The 27093-nt window shown below is 42.5% G+C and overlaps 1 protein-coding gene across 1 annotated transcript; it reads right to left on the reverse strand.

Annotated features, from left to right (window-relative positions):
- Positions 1-14274: 14274 nt before the first annotated feature.
- On the reverse strand, positions 14275-26871 carry rspo1 (R-spondin 1). The gene is made up of 5 exons (XM_071899190.2): positions 26324-26871; positions 23793-23984; positions 21007-21150; positions 19919-20143; positions 14275-16139 (listed from the first exon to the last, which is right to left on the reverse strand). The coding sequence occupies exons 1-5, from the start codon at positions 26418-26420 to the stop codon at positions 15922-15924; spliced, it is 876 nt and encodes a 291-aa protein (XP_071755291.2). The 5' UTR covers positions 26421-26871; the 3' UTR covers positions 14275-15921.
- Positions 26872-27093: the final 222 nt, after the last annotated feature.

Here is a 27093-nt window from a genome sequence, read left to right on the forward strand (position 1 = left end):
GGAGATCTTGACTGTATCATATGAGGTCATACAAGATGCATATAGTACATGCAGTTAAACCTGTATGGTCAGTGAGAGGGTGGGCTTATTGATTTTGAATACTTGACTGATTACACACATTGGCAAGAGCAAAAATGATTGTTTACAAAGATTTACAAAGCTGCTTCGTGTCCAGATCTCTCTCTCTCTCTCTCTCTCTCTCTCTCTCTCTCTCTCGCTCTCTGGGTTCCTGCAACAATAGAAGGGGGGGGGGGGGGGGGCACAAAAAGGTTCTTTCTCCTTCTCCTTGAATTTGTCCCATGTCTTTGTTATCACTGTCAACCGTAATCAAGTTTGGCCAATAGAGGCGCCTGGGAAACGGCAAAAGGCCTGAGAAAGTATGGCCTTTCATTTGGCTCCATATTGAAGTGCCATGTTCGATTGAGCCGGCGTATGCTATCCATTTGCAAACAGCAGCATAGTTCTCACACTCACTCACAAAGGGTCGGTCACTTCACACAAGAGACATTAGGTTCATAATTTTGCTGCAAGGCCAAACGTTTATCCAACACAACAACCTTGACTCAAAAGCAGTCAGTGAGACATATTTAGGATCTGAGGTTGACAGCAACACCACAAAAAGTCATAGCCTTGGTCAATCACCCATCTATACTGTATATATATATAGCATGTTAGGCTGTCTGCCAATATTGTCATTTACATTTTCACTAAAATCAGACCCGGTTGTAGTTCACACACCCAATACAGCTAATTTTTCCTTTTCATTAAAGCTGCTGCTGTAAGTTTATTAAAACAACTGGAGGATTATAATGGATTTTGAGTGCTACTCCCTATTTCCTCTATAATTAAAGCTGCCCTATAGGCAAAATCTTCATGTAAAAATACACCTGTCATATCAGCCTAAATCACAAAGCGGGGCTGCAAAAGAGTAGAGCTCCCCATTAATCCTAATTGAGAGATAGATTTTGCCATATTTGCCCAAATTAAATTCTGGTATGGACACTTCTCCGCCCACAGGAGGTGACAAACTCAAGAGCGAAATCCAGACTGTCTCCTGAACAGCAGCTAGCGAGTCCAGAGAAAGCCGGACTCATCAACATTAGATCTTTTGACTGTCTCGTCCCTTTGGGATAAAGTAGCCTATCACAGATCGTCCGGGTTCGTAAACGAGCATGCTGTGTGCAGTTTACTTAACAAGTCACAATGAAATTAAAAATGACTTTTTCACCTTGTTAGCAAATTTTCCATGTCATAATAATATTTTAATATTTTCTTGTATTTTCATATCAAAATCGCATTACTTTTACTTCCTGGAAAACAGTGTCTCTTTAATGGATACCTCATGGTGTACCAGTCGGTGTAAATACAAATTTCAACCAATAATCATGATAAATTATCATAAATTTCCAGCCCTCCCCTCTCAAATGCCTTTAACTTCCTAACTGATATCCCATTGGTTTACACTTTTGAATGATCTCTCTTTGTGTTAAGTCCCACCCCAATATCCTGTTTTAAAAAAATCTATATTTAGTTATGATATTGTAATAGTTTAATATTAAAATACAGTATAAGTATATGTTAATATTTATTATCAACATACATCTCTCAGATTTTTACCACTCTGTGCATTGCTATGTATGTAAAAATAAAATGATTATATTTATAGAACATGCAGCACAAATCATTGCCCCCTGACAGTGAAGCTTAGGACTTGCTTCTGAGGTCCATAAAAAGTATGCAGAGAGGAGAGAGGCTGATAGAATCATGTTAATACAGGCTCAGATCCCAAAGGCTTACAGAAAGTGAGGTCCATAAAACCAGCAGTGAGAGATGATTAGCACAGACCCCATCCATATTGTTCCCAGATGTCTGCTCTGCCCTGTTCTCACAAGGCTGGATCAGTTTTCAGCCTAAAATCCGGAGCACTTATCGCAGTTTCAGAGGAAAGTAAATCACCAGAATCCAAGGTAAAGGTGATACTGTAACATAATTATTTTCAAATCTGTGGAGTGCAGTTTGAAAATCGTAGCTGTCTGGAAGATTTGTATAGTTCAGGATTGTTTCATGTACTCCCCTTGTGATCTGTGATTTTTTTTTATCTAACGAACAACACCACCTGGGCTTCTATCTATCCATCTATCTATCTATCTATCTATCTATATATCTATCTATCTATCTATCTATCTACATTATTCAGCATCTATTTAGAGCTCTTGTCTCACAAAACTAATCAGGAATTTATCAGAAGGCCAATAAAACTCAAGAAAAACACATTTATCTCTCGGACAATAAAACACTGTCTCATGAAAAAAATTAAGAGATGTTGTCTGATTGCACAAATGAAATCAAGTTTTTTTCAGTATACATGGAATTCTATAGAGCCTAATTGAACTAATGCCTGATGGAAAGTGAGAAGACAGTTTGCTTAATGCAAGTCATGCATTTTCCTGATGATTTGATTTAATTAATTCAAACTGGATTTGTCTATATGCACAGATTAACCAGATACACTGCAAACAGACGCCTACTGCTAGGCTGCAATAATGCAGGCTATACTGAGAAAGTGATGTTAGTATACCAAAAATGCTAACCTTTGCTAAATGCTAATGCTACATTACAAGGTAAGAGTATGTGTACTGACCTGGACAAAACACAAATATGTAGTCTTGGGTTTGATGCAAATTGCTGCCCCAGTATCTTTTAAAGGGATTACAAATGTAAAGTGTATTAGCAAGTGGCAGACAGTCACAAGGTAGCTGTAAATCATGATGAAACATGAGAAAATGTGAGCTAAAAAGGGATGTCAGAACCAAACAGTTGGTGTTTTTGAATAGACTTTCAGATTTGAACTGGCCACCTTTGAAGAATTAATGTGTCTTGTTATAGTAATTGCTGTCAACCTATATCCACTAATGTCATTAGCCAGCTACACAGAAAAGCCTTTGTTCATTCTGACTGTCAGTGCCACAAGACATTTGCGTGAATCATCAGTGTTTGATTGCTCCGTAACTTCTAATTGAATGGAATCATGCTAGGCAATGGCATCATGTGGTGTGGCACCATGTGCTGTTTGTAGCATTAGCTTGTTGGCCATAGGACAAGTTGTATTCATTTCATCTTTTGGCTTCCTGGAATGCACAGAAGAAACAAACATTTTTGCCAGCACCATCCTGTGTTGTTAGCACTGGCGCCTCACAGTGACAGGTTAGATTCCCGGCCCTGTCTGTGTGGAGTTTGCTTGTTCTCCCTGTGTTCATGTCCAAGTCCAAAGACAGTCCAAAGACATGCAGGTTAGGAGGATTGGAGTCTCTAAATTGTCTATAGGTGGGACTGTCTGTCTGTGCTAGTCCTGCGATGGACTGGGGACCTGTCCAGGGTGTTTCCCTGCCTTAAGCCCAGTGCATGCTGGGATAAAGAAACTGAATGAAAATGAATATTTTTTCTGTTCTTCAGTGTTCAATGACCAGTGGCAACATAATCAGAGTAACTTGATGAAGTCTGAGACAGCAGCGCTGAGTCTCACAGCGACCTCAGGCCATGTCCTGTACAGCGTCTAGACACGCACACCATAGCGTTAGTCAGTCTTACAGTGTTACTGTTCACACCCGAAGCCTGCTGTCATGCCATAGTAAGCAATGTGCCATGCCAGCTTCTCTTATCAGGCCAAGGGGAGGGACCAGTGGAATCTGGCGTGGTTACACTATCTAATCTGACACATTTGTGCAAGAGGCAGGTGAAGGGTGTCCCTTGCAGAAGCCCGGACAACTGGCATTCCTCCCGCATGGCGAAAGGCTGCAGTGTGTTGTCCAGTTGTAGTCGGCATTAAATAGTCTCAGTTACAATTTGAGTGTTTTATCGGTGCTTAAAACATAGTGACATCTAAAAATCTCATCAGTACATCATGCCACACATTATCTCTTCACATTGTGACGTTATCAGATAGAATGTGGAAGCAATATTTCTCTTTGGTAGAACACTCCTTAGCTTACATACAAATTACTGTTGCTGGCAGTATGTGAGAATATACAGGTCTTTTTTTTTATCTCTCCATGTTTTCTTGTGCAGAATGCATGTATAAATTACCAGCCTACTCTGTTTGAGTAGCAGTTGCCAGTAGCCACTGTCTGTACATTGTCTGAGAGGGGTTATTTTTGCAAGCGGCCCTAAGCAGAGCTAACTTTATGTGCAAATCCTACAGGAAAGATTGTACTGTCAACCCTTGACATCAGATGACCGAAGCATTCATGGTCACCACCGGGGTTCAGGCCTTTATCTGACTTTCAAATTATTCGAATATGAGACGCTGAATGATTATAATAACTGTACACACTTGGATAAGCTGAGATTAGATGTAATGCTCAAGATCGTATGCTCTATAAATGCATCGGTTCCGCTGGCAGGGAGCAAGGACCATGAAGGGCTGAGTAAGCATTCCTGAGACTATGTTGACTCACTGAAGATGACTACAGGAACCTCAGAACTGAACTGTCCTTTAGAGCTGCTTCCAAACATCAGTGAAAAAAAAAAAAGCAGCTTGCTCGTCATTCTAACTCCCTTAAATTAGGGGTCCTCTGGGAGCACAATCTGCCAGAGGCTCGTATAAACCCTTGTTGTCTCACATGGAGCACAAGTCCAACCACAAAGACTGGAAGTGTAACTGGAAGTGTATGAGTCTGCAGCCCAGTTATCAGCAGTGACGCGGAGCCGGCACAAGCTGACAGATAGCCAATCAGAAAACTCTTTCCCTTCACAGTGGACACATTCAACAGATGTTAATACATCACAGTGAGCAATGGGGCAGACAACACCACTTGGTTTTTATTTTGTGTACGTGTGTGTGTGTGTGTGTGTGTGTGTAGACCAGTCACTCTATGAGGATTATACAGAGAGGAAGTTTTGATGTGGGAATTTTTGGGTTTGAACAAAGGTCTTGTCGTACCTGCATTCACCCCTATCTAATCTTCCCACCAGGCAATGCACTATTGAAAAACACAATAATCGGATAAAGAGAATTAATGACTGCAGAAAGCATGATTATGTAGTTGAGTGATCTACATTAGGTGTTTACTGACTAAATCATAATTCTGCTTATTTCCAACCTAGGCCTTACTCTCCTAGTTTTATGATTCTGATCAAAATTTTGCCAATTACTTCACTGTAGAGCTATGCACCTCCCTTTTCAGCGCTCCTGCTCTCTAATGCAATCCAGCGGGGCAAAGGGAAACTCAGAGAGGACAGAGTGAGGACATTCATTTGTAAGAGACAGTTTTTTGAGGTTTACTGACGGACAAGGATGGTAAACAAAAATGTGGATAAACGATGAACTCTTGTTGGTGATCAGGTGAACTACAAAACAAACAGTTACATTTTCAGAATGGTATTATTATGTTTTCTGTTCTTGACCTATTTTCATGTACTGTACATCAGTCTGATACTACTAACTATTATGTACACAGTGAAGTCATATAATATACATTCCTATAATGCTATTTAACACATTTAAAGCTGTGCAGACTGAGTTTAGGTGACTTTACCCTCTACTACATCTCTGGTGATTAAGCAGAAGACAATAACCACTGTCCATCTGTTAAATCTCTGTTTTGCTGCTAAAAGCTTTTACATTTACTAGGTTTCATAATCTAAACAGCCAGTGTCAGGTAGGTCTTTCCTGGGAAAAACAAAGCAAAACTATTGCGTTTTCAGCAGTAGCAACAGTGGTTTGTTTGGAATAAACAGTAGAAGAACTGGGTTGTTAGCATGAGCAGCGATAGCCACCGAAGAGACAAAGAAAACAGCGCCACCTACAAAAACTCAAACTTCATCAACAGAAAATCAGAGAGAAAACAGACATCATAGTACTGGACACAGTTTGATTGACAGGTAATCTTTGGGAAATGCAGAGTAAAAACATCACAGCAATAAGCGCTTAGCATCAAAGATGTTGCCAAAATTAAAAGAAATAAGGCTCCTGCAGATAAACGAATAAGCTCACACAGATGCATCAGCAACATACAGTGTGTTTTGTTTATACTGTATGCATTTTGAGAGACAAAAGAGGCAGGCTTTTACTTTGAGAGAAAAACCCAAAAATTGATCCTCTCAGTGTTTTCCACAGTGGAACGTGGAAGCAGCCACAGCTGTCAAAAGGAAGAAATTTAAAACCAGGCCATACATTTCCATGGTTTCTTCATAATCCCAGCGATGCTCTCCCCTGGCCTGTGTCACTACTTGGTTTAGCCTAGGTGTCCACTTGACAAAGTGCAACGGTCCACCGCAGTCATGTCTGTAGTATGTAACCTCAGCAGACGTGGGTTAACCCTAATGTCTGAGAGATTATGCTCTCATTGGTAATTCAGCATACCTCAATGACCAGTTAACTGCATGTTTGCTACTGGAGAAATGGAATGGCGTGATGCAGAATCAGATTCAAATTTAGTTACCAAGAACATTTACATCATTTACCAGGAATGCTAATATAAAAAAAATACGGACGTATAACAGTTTGTACAAATAGTCTCATAAATATTCTCACATTATCTCAAATATTCTCACATCAAGAGTTAAGAGATATGACAAAAATTAATAGCAAACACTATTTCACACATCATTTGAAGATTAATTCATATAATATTCAATGACACAACACAACCAATCAATTTCAGAGGTCAACAATGGCTACACTTTGCTGCACATTATCATTAAAAACAGGTGTCATGATGTCAGTGAGTTAAACAGTTCGATAAGGCAGTTTTGTCTTGAGTGGATGGTGAGTTTGCAGCTGTTGGATATCATTTTTAAAGATATATTCTCTTTTCTGGGGTGGGTACTCAGTCTAAGCCAAACTTTGAGGATGAGAGAGACCTGGCAAAGGATAAGTAGCTAAGTTTTTTTGTCATTTCCAAGCTGGTAATTCCCCGAGCTGTGATGAATAAAGCAAGCAGACACTTATTCATCTACTACTCACATCCCTGGTCTAAGTCTGGTCGGTTCCAACAGCAAATGGCATCAAGCTTTTTTTTTTTTTCTAGTTGGCCGAAGTACCGCCACAGAATGTAACACGCCACACCAGAGCAGCTGTAGTGGTTCAAAGTGTGCTGAAGGCCTATGTGCTGTGGATGGAGAGAGACAGGGAAGAAAAAAACAAACATCCATCTGTGTCCCAAGCTGACACTTTCGGGGCCGGTGCTTGTTGGCGAGGTTTGGAGTCTGCCTCTGCGGCTTGGCCCAAGCTCTCATCCTCTCCATTCACTCCCATCTGAGGTCAAGGAGTTGTGCTTCCTTGTGGGAAGCTCTTATACTTGTCTTGTAACGAGCCCTCTCAGCAGGAAAACAAGGCCTTGTTTTTCCAGAGTTCAGGGTGGGATGCATCCACCGCTCTGATCGTTCAAATCCCTCTTTTTTCTGAGAGTGACTGATGGCAACTGCAGCTACACCATCCTATGTGCCGTGCCACACACTGGGCAGGATCTCAGCTGGTTTACAGTTTAAAAGCGAAGATGAGGTTTCCCTGATACCTCAGCTGTGATGACTGACTGTATCCTTGTCAATTAAAGTAAATACAACAGCCAGCAAGACTATTGGATGATCGTTTGTATGCAAAAATCAACCAATACTGAATAAATGTGCAGTAAATCTGTAAAGACAATGATAAATGTACTTTAGGCTTTACAACTACACTGGAATTGCACGCATCCTACATAAACAGACAGTGGATAATGTGTTACAACTTGCTGTGTTTGTGTGTTCTGCTGCCATTTACTCCTCTCCCATACATTTTTACACTCTTGAGGGTTTGATGTGGTTTTGAAACTAAAACGGCCAATTAATGTGGGAGCGTGGGAATGTAATGAATTTCTTTACAAAACAAATCAGGCTAGAACATTCTAGGGACACAAGAATATTTCTCATCTATTGTCTGGTCGCTGTGGTTTTGAGTCTCGCACTCCTTGTTATTTTGCTCTGGAGAAAAGCATGAGCACAATGCCTTAAATGTATGCAGTATGTACGGTAAATGCTTCTTTCTTGTGCCTGAAGAGGAGACCACAGTGTGTAAGCATATAGTATCTTAGTTTACAGCCTGTTCATGCTGTTTTAGTTTTTTTACAGCTAGACAGCTATGGTAGCTATGTGTTTGCTTACTTCTGTAATGTTCCAGAAATTCTGACATGAAACAGAGATACATTTTCTATGTTTCACAGCAAAATCATTGTTTCTATGTCACAAGACTCACAAGACTCACAACTCAGCGTGATTTGGGAGACGAAGAAGATTTGGAAGAAATTATGCGGCGTGGAAACCTGGTGCCTTAAATCAAAGTTAGGCAACAGTAAGGGGGATTTTTAAAAAACAAAAATCTGTGGAAGTACACTGTGCCTGACTTTGAGCCACCATGTGACTCAAATTAAGATATATTTGCTCGAGAGAAAGTTATCTGCTTTTGATGTTTTGCTGAAGTTGATTTTTGTTGTTGTTGTTGTTGCGTTTTTTTGGTGTGCTCCTTGTCAAGCTTACAGATTGGTGGAAGTGTCTGAAGAGCAGTCGGCTCCTCGATGGGTGGAAAGAAGGCAACGGAAGAGGTGGAACTGGAAAAAAAAAAAGCAGTGGAGGCAGTGGATAGGAAAGATGGAAAACACACAGTATCAAGCAGCAACAGGAGTCAAGACAACAATGGCTCACAGTCTAGTGAATTCTCCTACGATCCTTCCGAAAAGAATTGAGAAGTCAGACAGAAAATAGCAGACAGGATCAGGCCAACAGTGAGAGTGAGTGCAGTGAGAATGATGAAAGATGGAGCAAACGGACCAAAGCTGTTGACAAGCAATGAGAAACCACTTGATCATTATTCTGCTCCAGTGGGACTGAAGGTTGTCAACAAAAACTTCCAAGATGTTTTCGATTCTGCATGAGGTTATGGAGCAATAGAAGACCTTGGAGCTCAGACCTTAGAGTTTTAGTTTTACCCTTCATGCATCCAGGGAAGGGATTTTGCTGAGCACGCATGCTCGTTTTTCAACGCCTCCCAGATTCAAATTCATACAATTCTTGTTTACAATTACATTCCTTGGAGCGGCCCAGTATAACTACAGTGTTTTGCTGTTGGCCACTCAGCAGCTCCACTGGAACAGTTGTTTGGAGATGAGATGTTTGGTATGCGAAAATTATGAGTAGTGGAATAGCCATGATTGACTGTAATTCAAAACGTCAAGGAGATTCTGCATTGAAAAAAAAAAAATAGTTGGGAGGATGTCAAGTGTATTTTTTTCTGCTTGGCTCTCTGGAAAGGAGCGATCAGTGTGGGTCCTATCTCGGTTAAGGCCGACAATCTGAGAAATCTTTATGTGTTTATGAGGGTTGGAGTGCCATGTTGATGGAGTGAAAGAGGAAAGTGACTCAGTATAGCGCTCGGATGTCTTGGGATAGTTAATTTGAATGAATCTGAAAGGGTTTACTTGGATAGGCAGATTACTGAGTGGGAGATGTCTCTTTTGAGGTTACAGATATGAACCAAGGTTATTGTAAAATGAAGATTTTTCATCTGAAGAAATTTTAATCACCTCTATTACCCTTATCATTTTATGTTTAATTTCATGTTTGTCACTTCATTTATTGTATGACACACACTTTATGAAGGGTTGATTAACTGGTTCATGTGATCACATCAAATACTGCTCATTTTCACCCACCCTTATGAATTAAGAGCAACTGCCTGGGAAGAATAAAATATTTTTCTTATTAGCTGAACTTGCCATAAAACTGACAAAAATTGTTTTTTAAAATAATCTGAAGTCATACATCTATAATGACAAGTTCATAGAGGACAGCAGTAGAAGGCAACTGGCTCTGCACATGGATAGAGAAACACATGTACAGTTTTTCCACTTGCTCTTCTAATTGTTATTGTATGTGACTGATATTAAAGTTTCAATTTGTTCTGGACAAGTAAAGTGAAAATGACATATTACTTTCCTTGTATATTGGGACCACCACATTGTACATGATGTGTAGCCTACTATATCTAATGAATACTAAAGCAAACTGAACATCAGTATCAGCTGATAACAACAATGCCTCTCTTCATATTGACACACGTGACACACACTGCATGTGGAATTCTGAAAATATCATATTTAATCATATTTAGCCTTACACATGATTTGAAATTAATTTAAGTCACCCTTTTTATGGAGTTTTCCCACATATAAACCAGTTTGTTAGGATGGCAAGTGTTGTATGTGTTTATAGCCCACTCTTGTGGTTAATGCTGTCATTACAATTTAATTCTTCAGGCATTAAAGCTTGAACACACCAAAAGACCATTCAGAATAGCCTGCAAATGTTGATAATCTTGTCATGTAAATGGGAGACCATAAAATTCTAACTGAATTGTTAGGTATTAGTCCACCTTCATTAAACATTTTGTAAATCTATCAGAATGTGCATTGATTATAAACAGGAACGAGAGGAGGGAGAATTCTAATATTATGGAAAGACACAGGTTTATTTTGATTGAGTCTCCATAATACAAGAGATCGGTTAACAGTGACACTTTTGTAACATAATGAAATCAAATTCTGTAGTATACAGCCCATAATGTTTATGAGGGGCCTTACTAATGTTTGTTTATCAAATATAAAATCACATTGCAATCATTTGCTATTCTTAAGGCCAGTGGTTCTTAACCATATGTGCCATGGAGGCCCAAGAGTATGCAAGTTTTCATTCCAACCAAGCACCACTCCCAAAACTGTGCATTTTGGGACTGGTTTGACATGATATCCTCTGGTTCCTCATCCCATTGCATCTCTGGCTTTTGAAGGGATCTGAATCCTATGAAATGTCTGATTTCTGCAGCCAAGCTTTGGCCTTTTGTCTCAAAGCAGCAGACCCCCATATAGGGAAGTGTGCCATCCTTGTGCGATCTGTTTAAGAGTGCAAGCTGCTGTTTTGCATATACAGTTTATATTTTTATCTATTTTGGTAACTTGAGGAACCTTGTATTTGCTCGTATTATTTGTCATGCCGAGTATTTTACACAAACCATCTGCCAGTGTGTTACCAGCTCTCTCTCTATTTACTGCAGACAGGATCCAGCTGAGAGCGGTTGGTGGTTGTGCAGTCAGGGGTTCGTGGTTTAGCTCGCCAGTCACTGTAGGTTTGTATTGATACTAAACACTTTGCACTTTTTTTAATCTCTGCATTGTATGTGTGTGTGTGGGTGTGTGTGCTGTGTGTCCTTCACATGTGGAAGTAGTGAGTAGGTATCCTGCGGGACAACAGAAACCCCCTTTTTTCTAGAGTTAATACATGACATAAAGGAATCTAATATTGAGGTTTCTAGATTTTGCAAGCCTGGTCTCCTCATTTTAGATCCCAGTTTTAAAACCACATATATATAAAGATAAATAACAAACCATTCTTGTGCATGGATACCTTGTCTCTGCTCATTTATAACAAGAACATGTGCTATAGTGTGATATTAATTGTACAAATTCAGGTATTATTACTAGCTGTAGTAGTAGTGGAAGTATTGGAATCCATACAAAGGAAGGATTTGACACACCAGGCTATTCTGTAGTTTCATTGGGTATTTCTGAAAGCACCTGAATATTCATGAATACTCTATAGACAGTTTGAGGTGTTTTTCCCATGTCAAACATTTTGAGTTCAAATTAAGTTCAGTAATGTTCAGTAAGAAATTAACATTATTCCATTCCCTTCAAAGACCTTTCTGCCTCCAGACCCTTTGCATTATGACCCATTGTATGGACAGACTCTGCAGTTGTGCTGAGAGAAAAAAGTACTACATTTTACAAGCAAGGACTCAATTTTGTTTCAGGCTCAACCTAAAATAAAACACCAGTTGAATAATCATGTGAAGTAATGCACATGATTACTGTAAAATTCAATACGTCAAAAGCAATAATAGTTCAGACTTACTCTAATTTATAAACATTCTATTGTTATTCTCATGCAGTACTGACTGTTTCCAAAAGAGGGCAGCACATATCAAGCAATATTTGTCATTCCACGAGCATCTTTTCAGTTTTCTTCTCCTATGTAAAGGCTTTTGGTCTTTTTTCAGCCTGAGACCTATACTGAATAAATTTAGCCTCGATCTCAACCTCATTAAAATATGCTACTGCTCTTTGGGGTCCTCACCTAAATCTCATGAAATGCTCAGTTTCTCTGGGTTTTCTACTTCTTAATGATCAAAAGAATAATTTGTTTTCTCATTGATCCCCACTGGGAAATCCTCTTTTTGCTTGCCTCTTTCCTAAGGAAGGTCAGAGCACAGAGTGAGTTACAGACCAGCACCTTTGGAGCTGAGCGGGATTCAGTGTCTTGCTCAAGGACACTTCAGCATGGAGGCTTGTCATCACAGGGATTTGAACCCAGGTTCTCCAGTTAAAGGAGGGTCACCGCACACTAATGCCACCCTGCTGCCACCCTGCTGCCACCCTGCTGCCTCAATTCTCACTTCCAGTCCAAGTGGCTTTGTGTGGTAACTATCATCAGATGTGGATCGTCTGTTGGGTTTTTTTTTCACACAGATTGTTGGCCTCCCAAAATATAAAATAGTTTTGTATTTTTACACCACAGCCCTTTTTTTTTATTTTTTTTTATAAGATATCTGTTGCTAATCTAACATGTCAGGCTGTCAGTTTTGATGCACAGTCCTTCTGAATCGTTTTGGATAGAAGAGGACGTTTTCTCTTTGTAGATCTCCAGATTCTACCTCTCAGATCTTGAGCCATGAGAGAGAGAGGGAGGAAGCTTTGGAGATGGAAATTATCAAGGATCAGTGATGTCGCTGACAGGACATCTCCAGGGTTCATCTTAAAAGAGCTGGATGCCTCTCTAATGAGCTTAAAGAGCCTTTTGTATTGAGGGTAATGGAAGGGAATTGGTTGTAACAGTGTCGATATGACTGGCGGTCATTGGAGTGCAGTGACCACTGTGAGACTCCAGTGGCCTCATGTACCCCGAGACCTCGCATTCACCCCAGATGACAGTACAACTGAGGGATTTCTCTGCAAGGATCATGGCCTTGTGCAGTGGAATGGGCCTGAAAAGAAAATATACATTCTGGAAATCTGATAGGGCTTTCACAGATCAGAGGCATTTTGAGTGAGACCTAGATGGAAGAAACCAGAGTAAATGTTAGTTTACCAAAGTAAAGTACGCAAGCAGACATGGGCATGACCGGGTGCTGCCTGCTGAGGTGTTGCACTCCCAAGGGCCTTTCCTAAATGCCATTTCCCATGCCTAGATGCCATTGCTCAAGCAATGACATCATTAAGTGTTTATGATCTTGGCAAATTAAGGGCATATATACTCCAAAGATTTACCATTAATTTCTCCTGGAAAAGAGGGGAGTGGGGGAGCAAGAGAGAGAGAGAGAGAGAGAGAGAGAGAGAAAAAAAGAAAAGAGTGGGAGGTGAGGGAGAGCTCCGTCCAATGGAGCCGGAGTAAGAATTTATGGTCAGGAAGAGGGATGAATGTGTAATTTACGGTGCACGCTCTACCATTCCCCCTGCCCTCCCCTTTGGTAATGAGAAACGGCTGTTTTGTTGTAGGGCCGAGGCCTGGTACACCCCCCCCCTCCCCACTGGCTATGACACATCATTAGTTTTTATTTCTGTCTCTGCTTTTACGACCCCTGCCCAGGCGCCAGCGTTTGGCCAGTGAGAGGGACCATCGCCCCCAGTTGCCCCATCTAAGCTCTTCCACCTCCCAAGATGGCCTCCTGTAGCTAGTGGGAGGAGAGGAAGCCCACATTAGAACTACTGAGTGCTGTCAACTGGAGCTGGATTATCTAGATTCATATTCCTGGCAGGTTTTTATCATGCCTTGATGCAGTTGAGGTAAGGGGATAAGAGATGGACTCAACATTGACTTTGTATCGATATTCATGATACACACCTTCGCTATATCCTTATGGCAGCAGGTTTATAGTGGAAATCACTGCCACAAATGGTCAAAATAGCCGCAAGTCATTCACTTAGCGTGTTATATGAATGAATGATTACTGTTATCACTGTTAATGATGATTGTGTTATTACCTTAAGTTGACACTTAAATGTCATCATGCAAGAATCGGTTCTTATGTGTAAAACATGTCATTATTAGAGAAGATGTAGAAATATGGTGCAGGTGTAGAAAAGGCAACTACAGAAAAATAAGTGATGGATTAATTGTGAGCATTTCCAAAATCATATCAAAACTTCAAATTCAAATTAAACAATTCAAGTTTCACATGTCCGCTACAGTATGTTAACTTCATCTGAACTTTATTTAAGCTTTCACAGAATAAGATATACATGATGATACTAATACTCCTTATGTTTATTGATAAACACATTTTTGACATATTCAGTATCACAATCCATAATATGAATGAATAATGTAACGTGTAACTTCTGCTGAAGCTAATATCTTGTGTAAAGCAAAGAGACCCAGGGAAAGCTAAACAAAGCAGGTGACAACATTTACTCAAACTAGTAGTGTCCAAATACTTCTAGGAAAGGGTTTGTTTCCTTCCTCTGTATTTGCAATGTCATGAAGCCAGTTTTTGCAGTATAAATGTGTAAAATGTAATGATTTCTCTGAAACTTGAGCAGTAGGAAACACTATGGCTGTGCAAAATTTCAGACCCTGTTGCAAACATATATGATTACTGAGCAGCTGATGGCTTGATGGCTTATATAATAATCAGTGGCTTGTAGTTATTGCATATTTATGTTTGTTGATATATCATTGTGCATTTACAATGGTTCCTCTTGTTTTCCAGATCCTATTCCTTCATTCTACGAGACCAATATTAACACACATGTGCAAACATTAACACACATGTACAAACGACAAGATTTCGTGCAGAAACGCATACAATGTACACAGGCAACCACACAAATATACATACAGTCATAAGAGTGCTCACTAGGCCTACTTTGCAGAAAAAACTGTAGACTTTAGGTACACACACGCACACACACACCTACACAGGCACACACATGCAACCTCGTCTCCATGCACATACCCATGTTTGTTTATTCCTCATTTTCTGTGCAGAGTTATTTTCTGATACAAACAGCAACATTTAATTGGAAACAAACAACTAAGCTATCAAATGGCTAAACTTTTATCAGACACCGGAGCAGGATTTGAGCTGAGCTCCCACTAATCCCCCTCTACGTCCTTTCTTGGGCTTGTTTTGTAATAGGTTCCCTCCTTCCCAAAATATATATAAGACCCTCTTTCCTAAACAACCACAAATGAGTTCCAGTGCCTTTCTTTTTGTTTCATCTTAAAATAAGAAATAAAGGTATAAAGACTCTTAATACTGTTCATTTTCTCTACATCACGTACAGCGGCTCTTGAGAAAATCCGTCTGCTACCTCTCACAAACACGAAAACAAATGAAAAACAGATTGTGATTAAAATTAGATTGGAAAAAAATACATCATCGAGCAGAGCAGATTGAAGAGATCCCTGACTCATTATCAGGCTCCCAGCTTGAAAGTTGCACTTGAACCACAGGATCTGTTCATAGTTCAAGAGGGACTTATGCTGGTTCATGAGGGATGAAATGAACCGTGTCGAACCACAATCTTTTCCAATGTGACTACGCTGTCCAACAGTGATCCCTCACCGTGGAATGAAAGTCAACAAGTCTCTCTGTGTACCACCAAGTCAATCATCTCCTCCAGACATGCTCTTCTCTTATTAGAAAGTTCTGGGAAGTCTTGTGTATTGCAGCAATCCTCCAGTTCTCTTTTTGCGCATCTTCTAAAATGCATAGCAGCATTAATCCATTCCTTCATCAGTTTGATATTTGTCATGGTCTTTCTGGGTCTGGCCGGTGCTGCTGGGTGAGGCCGGGTCTCTGGTTTTCTCTCGGCCCCACCCGGCTGGCACTGGCAGTTAGGAGACAGAGCTGGCTGTGATGCTGGGAGCGCTGGTGGTCCTGCTCTGGCCCTTCCTCCTCTTGCCCCCACCTCCTCCTCCTCCTCCTCCTCCTCCTCCTCCTCCTCCTCCTCCTCCTCCTCTGCTGCCCTGTTTGCCGTCTCGCCCTCGCCCTCGTCCGTTCTCTTTCTCTCGCCTGTTCGGCTCATCCTTCCGGTCGCCCTTATTCTTCCTGCCTGGAATGAGAACGCACAGAGAACACGATTAGTGAGTTATACTCTTATTCAAACAAGCGCTTCTTCTGCAGCTGTTATGAACCTGACGCTGAGCGCAGAAGCAGCACAACACGGATTCCTGAGGGATGAGAGTGGACGCTGAGGCTTTGTGTCGGATGTGGGCTCATCATGTGGCCTTTCAACGCAGGCTAATCACGTCTAAGCCTCGCACATCCAGCGCAGGATCCGCAGCCATTCATAAATGCCAGCGTGACGCTATGCAGCGCTGCGCCGCGCTGACAGGATACACACAGCGCACCGCGACTACAGGCCGGAAAATAATAATAAAGCCTTTGTGAGAAGCGCAGCCATGAGCCGGACACGTCATAACACTCGCACAGACAATGCCTGATGGAACATAATAGTCCATATAAACATTTAGGAGCCGGTTGAGTTTAATTCCTGTTTCAACAACTACCCCCACCCCCCACCCCACCTCACCCCTCCCAAATCCCCTCTCTGCTGGTACTCTTGTATCAGGATTCCCACCTGTCACACAAGTGCATAATCGCTCTCCACATACAAATATCCACAGTTCAAAGCACTCTGAATGTAAATCAGGACTCCCTTCAACCTCTGCTGTTTTGAAAATGCAGTGCAGCTATAGACTGTATAAGCATCCAAGGGCATTCAGGCCCAAAATGACTGCCATGAAATAAACATTGTCAAGGGCCCACTAATGGCCCATAAGGATGTGAAGAGCTGTCAGAGAGTGGAAATGGACTTGTGTCAGGTGTCGGACGCTGATTGTTTAGGCATGGCTCATAAGTACGCCATTATGGATAAAGGAGGGAGGGCAGTTAATGTTGGGGGATGTTTGCTATGAACTTGTGTGTTGAGAGTCTCCGCTCTCCCTGGAAACTGAGTCAACACGTGCCAAGAGCTGGACAGCATTCATAACGCATTTGACAACAGCAGAGCTTATGGCGCCACCATGTTTGTCTGCTGTTGTGGAGTAATAACTGTAAGCCTGTGTTTATTTCAGTTATGACCAGCTTTTTTAAATTTGTAGTACAAACAATTGTGATTTTTTGCAAAGCAAAAATGAAAAGTCCAAAGGTATAATATTTCTTCAATTTCCTCAAAAACATGTTTTTAGACAGCCAACACAAATCACTATATGGTAATGAAGTGGTTATGCATTTAATGGAGTTCACCGGAGTATATAGAGAGAGAAAAAAAGAGCTTCAATAAAAACTCTGCTGTTTATTCAATGCAGGCCTGGCAGAATCACAGTTGCTTTTCTCTCTACTGGAAAACTAGAAGGCATGGTCCCACACAGTAGTGCACAACCGGGAATAACTTGTATTCTTTTCTGAGAGCCATCAGTGCCAAAACCATGAGAACGTCGTCACTGTTGAGGCCATTTGGTCAGTTGGCTCAAGCCACATCAGGAGATTAGATAACATGCTCTGCATCCATGTGTTGTCTTGAATCAACAAACACATTTGGGAGCTGTTTTGGCCACTAATGAAACAAGCGCTCAATATCGTGCAGTAATAGTTTCAGTTTATATCAATGAGACATGGTGAGTCTGAGTGGAGTTAAGGGCTCTAACACACACTCTGCAGCATCTGAGCTGGTGTGCTTACTGTGTAAGGACTTAATTAGCTCTCTGACAAAACACTAATGGAGCCAAGAGAGGGGGACTCCATCAATTTATGACAACCCTGATTGCAGCTCCTCTCCATCCAAGCTAAACAATGTTGCCTGACAAATGCAATCACACATCCAGAAAATTCAGTTTTCGTGCGAGCCCCTTTTGTGGAGCTTCAGGAAGGGGAAAAAAAAGTAAATGCGGCCAAATCGACACAAAGCGTGAGATCTGCAGACCACTAAATCACTAATGTTATACAAGCTCTGCCCCCTGTGTTTTATATAGCCAGCCTGCCGGCCAACTCCCACAGATGAATCCGCAACTGCGCTCCTTTAGCACATGGTGAGTTTACCCACATGAATTGGTTCACCAGAGTTGATACCCATCACCTATGAATTACTTCACAGAAAAAAATTTTATTTCTATGCATCTTGGCAGTAGTACGTGTCTAATTTCCTTACCAGCTTATTTAGCTGCCGACTGGAGGAAAACCAGGGTTAAATGTCTCCTAAACTTCAGCAGTCCAACATTTCGCAACCCAGGAGGCTTCTATGACTCAGTCTCATCCCTTGTCAGGTGACACCTCACTTGTCATACTTGCCCTTCTAACATGACCTACCTTTGCTCCAAGTTTAGAAATTTGGCAGTCGGAATAGCACTTTTTATGGCGCAGTTTATAATATTTCACTGTTAATTATTCTTCTGAACCCAAGGTGGAAATTCTTTCCAGGATGCAGGCGTCAGTGTAAATTTGCTTCTCATTTCTTAAATAGCGCCGTCACTGCCTGTCCAACATAGAGCCCACTCCTCACCGAGGAATAACAAGCTGGCAAAGCACCAGCCTGCCTCACTCTAGACATTACCAAACATCTATATGGGACAATATCAGATCACAGTCTGTTCCTTACACTCGGAGTCTTATAGGAATTGGTCAAGAACAGAGGATGGTACTGGAATGTGCAAGCCTCCATGTTTACTCACAGCCATATCCATGCATATCATCTGTTACATGTTGCAACATCTGTATGTACAGCTGCCAACACTGCAAATACTGTTACACAATGTTGCTGCTGTGTCTGAAATCCCCTAAGCGTGCCACCGTCCAATAAAGGTTTTCAATACTGCTCATTTACAATTCACTTAGTCCTTGTAAATAAGTGGAAGCTACCGACTTTGGTTGAAAATGGCACATTATACAACATAGATTAGTGTACAGAATTAGCGTCTGATAAGAGAGACAAAAATATGTGCCAGATGGCACCCACCAGCAGCAATTTATATGCAGAAGAGAACAAGCCCTTTAAATCAATTAGCAGAGATTAACAATTTATTCAATTTTTATTGGGCCTTTCACAAGGTTTATCATCCTAGCGCTGTGGCCAATAAAGTTCTGAATTATCTGCTTTGTTACTAAGGAAGACAAGTTTCACAGCAAACTGACCAAGATCAATGCATTTTTGTTTCAGTTTTCAGCCAATAAACTCTTGAGCAATTGGCTAGATCCATCACTTATTAGTCATAGCTGCAAATGTGTCCAAGAGCGACTAATTAGCTGGTACGAGCGTCAATAATGGCCATTGACTGGTGAGAATGGTCATTAACCTGCTGGAGAGCATGTTGGTGTGTGGATGATAAGAGCCCAAGCAAACATGTCAGGACCGTGTAAACCTCACGCTTCGGCGATCTTCGAAACAAATAGCTGTTTCCAGCTCTGATCCCAGTCCAGCTCTGCAGTGCGTAACGCCCGCCCGTCATCTGCTTGGCTCGGAGACGGAGTTTATTGTTTACATGCAGAGAAGTCAAGAGATTCTGTGTCCTTCTGTAAGCCCAGCCAAACCAAACCCAATCAACACGTTGCGGGTCACAGACACACTGGCGGGGATGCAGGCCTGGATGTTGAGTAATGGCTCCATCAGTCATCATATTAACTGGTGAAGGCTTTTCATGAGGCACATGGAGCTTATCACTGATTCATCTGACATCATCTGAGTGCTGTCATCTGATATTATTTTAAAATCTACATGCACAACTATTAATGAGTACCTTTTAGTCCTCCATCCTTACTATCTGTTGTTTCCTTCTCAGTGTGTCTGTCTGTAGTTTATGTGTGTGTGTGTGTGTGTGTGTGTGTTTGCCGTTTTACCTCTCGTACAGGGGGTCTTGACCACAGTGCACTTTTTTTTCTCTGTCTGCGGAGCACAAGGCTGTGAGGTGACGAGGGGCGGGGGGCTATCCAGGCTGGGGACCTGCTGAAGGGGCTCGCGGACCCTCGACTGCGAGCCTTTCTTGAAACCGCACGTTTTGTTCTTCTTCATACAGGAACCCCATTGGCTCCACTCGCCCAGTTCGCACTCGACAGCGGGTTGACCTGGAATGAAACCGGGACGAAAACCAATGCGGTGAAAAGTTTTGCAGCTCAAACGTTTCACATGGGCTTCTCAGCTTTCCTGTGTATTACTAATTTGGCAGTATTTGTGGAGAGCGCAACTGTTTCAGCCCATGCTGTTGAGCTTAAGTGATTTCCAAACCTGCAGACAATTTTAGCTCTTTTTTTTTTGTTTAAACTTGGACTTTTCTGAAAGTAGAGAAGGAAAGAGAGAGGGGGTTGCTGTGAGCCTGAAAATGTACCAAAAAATGTGTGGCTATTAAGTCCACTGTACTCAAGATAAAAGCTACTTTTTAGGAAAAAGTTCAAAAAGTTTGGGAGGATCATCCTCCATATTCTCTAATGGACCAGTCTGGACAAGTTGGAACAGTAATGTCAAAAAGTCACTCCAGGTCTCTCCTGCACTGAGCCAAGCTGCCTGGAGAGTCTTACTATTAATGCTGTGTTTACTTACTTATGACAGAAATACTTTCTACGGAAAACACTCACTTACGATTGAGAGACAACAGAAAAAGAAAGAGAAACAACCTCAAGAGAACATATAATTTCTCTAAAGTGTTGACCGCTCTTGTTCCAGGCCAGGCAGCAATTTTCTGACAAGCTGCACATAGTTGGCTGCTCAGATGAAGTGTTAAGTATAAGAAAGGCTAAGTGGGTCGTGCTGTGGATCGATATGTAGCGCACACCTGAGAGCTGTTTCAATGAGTGGAAGACCTTGAAATAATACTTACTGATTCACTGTGTTTTATCATTTTTATGTGATAAAAGCCAGCTCAGCCGGAGCTTTGAGAGATGCTATGACTATAGGGTTCGAGGTGAATAATGCAAAGTTAGAGCTCACTCACCTACACACTCCATGGTCCCGTTGACGGTGCTTAGGCCTGGAGGGCAGCTGACATGACATCGCCCTCTGTGTGAATACAAGCCCTCCTTACATTTTGTGCAAAAATTGCGATTGAAACACGCTTCACAATTTTCTATTTTACATTCTGAAAGAAATAGGGGAGACAAAAAGAGAGGATCAAATGAGAGGATCGAATCAGTATATAGTCACATAAATTCTGTCTGGCTTCAAAAAATTTTTTGTTCTTGTTCAGCAAATTTGGAATGAATACTGAGCACCCAGTAGTCTCTTAATGGAATATTCATGGCTTTTTGGCTGAAAAAAGTGAAGGATTCTCAAGTGGGAGGACAAGAAGAACTTTTATTTCCTCTGAGAGATTTATTAGTGACAAAACAGCGGGAGAGTCTATTTAGAGGGATATTTCATGAATAACACTCTCCTCCTAAAAGCACACGCATACCACAGGCCTTGTTTTTTTGGAAAGCGGGTGTGAATGAGTACAGACCAGCAGCGGATCGAGTCAGTGGGATTCTCAAGAGGTCTCCACACACCTCAGACTCATTAAAACCTCCGGCTCTCCAGTCAAACAAGCAACTACTTCAAACTGAGATAATTACATACATGGGAGAATAAGATCCAGACTACCAAAAGCTCCTATCCCAAATGCCTCTTCCTCATCATTAGCTACATCTGAATTAACAGTGCCGGGACTAGAATGTGGGACTACAAAAACGGTGGGCAAAGATGGAATCCTGTAAATTATTGGGTGTGAATATTTCTATATGGGAAACCCGTTCAGCTGTAGACATCATTTATTCACATGCGCTGGACTAAAGAATGTCTACTCTGCCGCTGGTCTCTCGCCAAGGTCAGAAATGAGCTAACACTGAACCCTCACTGGGATTTTAATGTTCTAGCCTGCTGCTCTCAATTATTATTTTTAAGCCCTTGACAGCTAAATTTGACAGTACTGACGTTTGTAGCCCTAATGTAAGACAAATGTTGCTAACAAGACATGCTGGGATGACTTGAATAAAGGCAGATGATTGGATAATAACCCCAGGTTAGCCACTGAGGGCCTCCAAAAAGAATTCGGGGAGGAGAGCCAGCATATTCTGTAACAAATCAGGATCGTGAACGAGTATAGCATTCAAATAATATGAAAATATCAGGAATTTGTTGCAAATAGATCACAGCACTCTTCCACTTACTGTTACAACTCTATTGCCATCAAACTCATTTGTCGTTTTGTGTCACCTCACTTGCATTTTCATTCTTCTCAGCTATGAAAATGCTAAAAACTAATTAAAACGCTAAGAATTACAATACTGAACTGTCAGTCACACTGGTATGATAAGCTTCACATGAATATTAAATGAAAGTAAATTCAAGCCTCTTAATCCAACTGGATAGAATCTCCATTGACTTACTGCTCCGATACTGACCCTCCAGTTGGAAAGCTAGTGTTGATTTACAATAAGATATGATGCTCTGAATCTGTTGGCTGTAGAGATTCCTTGGGAGGGCTGTGTAAATCTGAATGCGATCGAATCTGCCTCTCGATACGAGGGGCTGTAAAACGCAGGGGCCGAACAAGAGACCAGCATCAATAATAAGGAGACCGCTGGAGCGCAAATATCAGCTCCCGTTCTCCAAAATCACAGCGGTGAAAAATCAAAGTTCTTGCATCACCGCTTGGAATTATTCTTTGAGTTTTATCTGCTACGGGGGTGTGTACACTTGAGAGAGAACACTATTTAACACATCTGATAGATATTATGTGATGTAGCAACGGGTCATCAAACAAAACAACTTGTATGAGGGAAACAGTCTGTATTTTTCTTCCTGTAGCAAAATAAAATAATGACTACAAGCTGCTGGCCTTTGTAATTGCCTACCAAATATCTTTACCTATATTCATCCCGAGGGAGTGGATATCATTAAACAATTAGAAAGGGCACAGGGCAAACAGATCTGAATCACCACTAATGGTGGTAGTGGCAGTGGTCGGCCCTCAGTGTGCTTAATGCAACATAATTTCACAGAACATTTAGCTGTGCAAAGACCGATCAAAGAGCGTTCTTTTTAACCCAGTTACATTCAAATGACCCATACTCGTTTTTGGGTTTTTTTGGTTTTCCATTACAGAGACTATACAGAGAATGCATATGATACTGCACAGGTGTATCAGTATAGAATATGTGTAAAAGAGAAAACATAACAAACATGGATTGTGGACTGGCATGAACCCTGCACATGAGAGCCAAACAAAAAACACAGACATCCTCTCAAAAACAGACAAACAACAGTGCATTAGAAATGTTTTCATTGGGATTTTCATCCAGTGCTGTTTTCTGCCCACAAGTAAGGGAAAACAGACCACGGGCTGAGTTGTTGGCACTCCTAGGCCAAAAACATGGGAGTGGTGCCATCAGAACCAACTGAGAAAGTTTGGTAAATACTGAGCATGGCCGCCCTTCCACCCTCCTTCCAAATGAGCCAAACCTGCCCACAACCGGCCCAAAGAGGTCAAGTTAAAAATTCAGCCGGCTCATTCCCAGTTTGGCACATACTTCGCTGGTTTTTGTGTTTTGCTATTTTTGTGCCCTTTGTGTGTGTTTAGGGACTGGTAGTATTGGTAATGATTTAGCTGGACCTGGCAAGTACACAATGGTCTCTGGATGTGTATCTATGGCTCCTATGTGCCCAGTGACACATCCTGTCGGGGTACCGGTGACACTGCCAGTGCCTCTCAGTCAGGAGTCCACAACACAAAGCTAAACTCACGGGTGCATCTGTTGGTTTCGGGGTTCCTCATGCCAAAGTATCCCATGGGGCAGGAGGCGAGGCACACGCCTATCTGACGGATGTCGTTGCGCTCCAGGAAGATGAAGAGCTTGGGCTTACATTTCACGCAGCCGTTATACTCTGAGCAGCGATCGCAGCCTTTGGGGCAAGATGGCGGCCCCTCAGTGCTAACTGTGGAGAAACAAGACAAATAGAGAGAAAGGAGTAGTTGGGGGGGGGGGTATAGGTGGGGAAATAAGGAGAACAGAACAGAACAGCATGGGGTACCATCAACACAGATTCATCAACTTCAGTCTGATATGACGTTTGATGAGGAAATTAAAGAGCCAGCTGTCAAGATTTTGTAGTGCCAGTGAGAACAACATCAGGGAACCTTTATATTTTGCAGACATCACCGCAAACTTGGCCATAAACATGCCAGCACTTATCAACACCCCAACAAGCAGGGGTTAATGTTTGCAGCTTAATCTAACCAGGGGCCAGGCCAAACATCTTTGTTTGAACAGTTACTCACTGTTTACTTGAAACTGCTTGCCGGAGATCCTTAACAGATTTTCAGTTGGAGAAACCCGGGTGATTGGGACTGACAACCCACCAAGGGCCATTCAAAATCAGGCACTGACATCACACAGGGCCGCCCCCCCCCCGCCCCGGGGTCAATCAGAAATGATGTGGGCATCAGGAACTGGCAACATACAATTGCGGAGGGTATGGCCAGGAGACAAATATGCGCAAATGCCTGTCTCTATGCTTTTCTATGGAGCCACAATCCAGCAGTGTGCAAGTTATTAGTCTGCGAATACAAAGTAGAACAACTTACTGACAGTCTGAACTCTAGAGATGCCCTGCTGACGCATTTACACTTAACTGCCATGTGATCCCAGGTTCAGACATTATATTTCAATTCCCTCATCTTCCAAAAAGGCAAAGAGGTTGTATGCACGGCCAGTAATCTAAATCATTGCTTAGAAAAGTGTGTCAAAGTGCACATCCTGTTTCTTGGAGCCGTTTGGAGCCGAAAGTGCAGTCATCAGAGTTGATTTACAGTCCTGTGTTGTATCAGCTCTAAATATATATACACTCACACAGCAATCCATCTGCCCACCTGTCTCCCAGAGATAAGCTGGACGGTAAAAGCGTTAAAAATGCTCTGCCATGAATCGATCACACCACGTCTGAGTCATGGTAACCTGGGATGCAGCAGAGCAGCAGTTACAGCCAGGTCTTATCGCTCACTAATAATGATAAAAGTAATAATGGTCCCGGGGTGTAATATTTAACCGCGGCAGAGGGGAGGCTGCAGAATCTGAGAATGTGATGTTGTAAACGGTTTGTGACCCCTGGCTGGTTGAAAGAGAGAGTTCGTGCGGTCTGGAGCGTGAGGAGGAGCAATATGAGCTACTCTCTTCTCCGATGGTTTCGGTTTGATCTCTGCATTCCATCGTATTCATTCTCAGACTGGAGAGAGAAGACACAAAGTCCACGGGGAGGAAAACAAGCCTCTCCGTTGTCAGGGCAAATCTGCTCCAAAGCTATTTTCCAACTGGGAAGGATGATTGAAGGAAACATGGAATCTGATGATATCTACACACGCCACGGCAATCCTTCATTTCAAATTGCTGGAAGCTGTAAATCAGAGAGGTGTTCACTACAGATCCCGTCTATATCTGGAGGGGAAACTGCCTGAAGGTATCTGTGACGCTCTAGAGGGCGCTCATGTATATTCTACATGACCCAAATGCTTCTGCCCTCACTACAATGGCACAAGACAAACCACAACAAAGCATTAAGGGACATCCTCCATCTCTGAATGTAATCTGAGTATATAATAATGTTGTTCTATTTCTATGACACAAACAACAGCTCTCCCTTCCCCTATGTGTGGTTTGCATAACATCTGTTGTTGTGGCTGGTCCTGATTTAATATGAATTCTGGTGCACGGAGGTAGGGGTGAGGCTGGCATTGCCTGAAAGCACCTCGTGTGTAGAGAAGGAGTTATCTCAAAGCTGACCGTAACACCGGCACCGAGATTCACCCCAGCTCTGAGGCCAGAGGTGTACTGAGCGTAAGCGCCGTCTCTGCGGGTGCGTGAGGTCAGAAAAATGCTTACAACAACACAGACGGCACGGCCCAAGTGAGCGCTGAGGACCGCCAGGTACTCGTTACGTTACGTGCCCACAAAGCCGGACGCAAAAAGAGCAACGGCTCTGAGGGCGAATCCCTTGAAATCCCCTCTATAAACATGCTTAATCGCCATAAAAATTTAACATAAACTGAGAGAGGCGTAATCATAAAAAGGGGAAGAAAGACGAGTCATTTGGGGGAAACGGTGAACCTAACATAACCCGCCTTGGCAAAACAAATATAAGAATGATGAGGAAATAAACAAAATGTTATCTTTACTCTGCCTGCTAAATGTTTACAAGACGTCCACCACTGTGACTCAGACCATAGAAACAGAAGGCTGGAGAGGAAGAAAGGGAAACTGAAGGAAATTTGGGGAACTCACTCCGTCTCTGCCTCCTCGCCTTGGAGAGCTTGAGAACATCGCTGTGACCCATGGAGCTGAGGAAGACCATTGCCAGCGCCACCAGTCCCAGCTGCATAGTCCCTGCTGCCTTCCCGGCCACGCGGGGTCCCCCCCTGCAGCCAGACAGATCAGGCGGGGGGCCCCCTTCCACTCTGGGACAGGTGGATCCCTCTGCTGCTGGGACTGCTGATCCCTCCTCTCTGCTGCTCTCCGCCGCTACTGCTCCCTCAGTATCTCTTTCTCTTTTTTTTCCCCCCTTTCTCTTTCTGTATCTCACTCTCTCTTTCTCTCTCTCTCTCTCTACTGGCTGCTGTGTCTGCGACTCCGTGTATTGGAGGGCGACGCTGCGGCTGCGAGTCCAAACGAGCCCGGGGCAAAACAAGCCATCACGCTGGTGGTAGCACAGGCGGAGGGAGCAGACAGACAGAGCGGGGTTGCGGGATGGAGGAGGTCGAGGGGGCCGTGCGGAGGATGAAGAGGAGAAGAACTGAGGAGAAAAAAAAAAGGAGAGGAGAGTATGGAACTTCTGTCGGTTCAACCCATGAAGCTCGAGGCGGGCCGGCAGGGAAGCGGGGAGCCCGTTGTTGGAGGAGCGCCAGGGAGAGCTCGGTGTGAGTGAGCGCCTGAGCCCAAGAGCATGTGTCTTATTAAAGATGCTCTGGGAGAGAGGGAGGGAGGGCGGGCTCGACGGAGACAGGTTTCCCGACTCCTATGCGTGACAACACATCTGCCTGTGCCAGGACCTGCTG

The sequence above is a fragment of the Centroberyx gerrardi genome, chromosome 12 (genome assembly GCF_048128805.1).
Source record: "Centroberyx gerrardi isolate f3 chromosome 12, fCenGer3.hap1.cur.20231027, whole genome shotgun sequence".
NCBI lineage: Eukaryota > Metazoa > Chordata > Actinopteri > Beryciformes > Berycidae > Centroberyx > Centroberyx gerrardi.

Bases quoted from the DNA above. Each gene is read 5' to 3' on its own strand.
- rspo1 (XM_071899190.2), bottom strand. From the start codon at position 26,420: ATGCAGCTGGGACTGGTGGCGCTGGCAATGGTCTTCCTCAGCTCCATG. The intron at 21,151-23,792 runs GTGAGTTTAGCT...TATTTCTTTCAG, and splicing joins CGAAACCAACAGATGCACCC to AATGTAAAATAGAAAATTGT. The intron at 16,140-19,918 runs GTAAAACGGCAA...TTCTCATTCCAG, and splicing joins CAAGACCCCCTGTACGAGAG to GCAGGAAGAATAAGGGCGAC.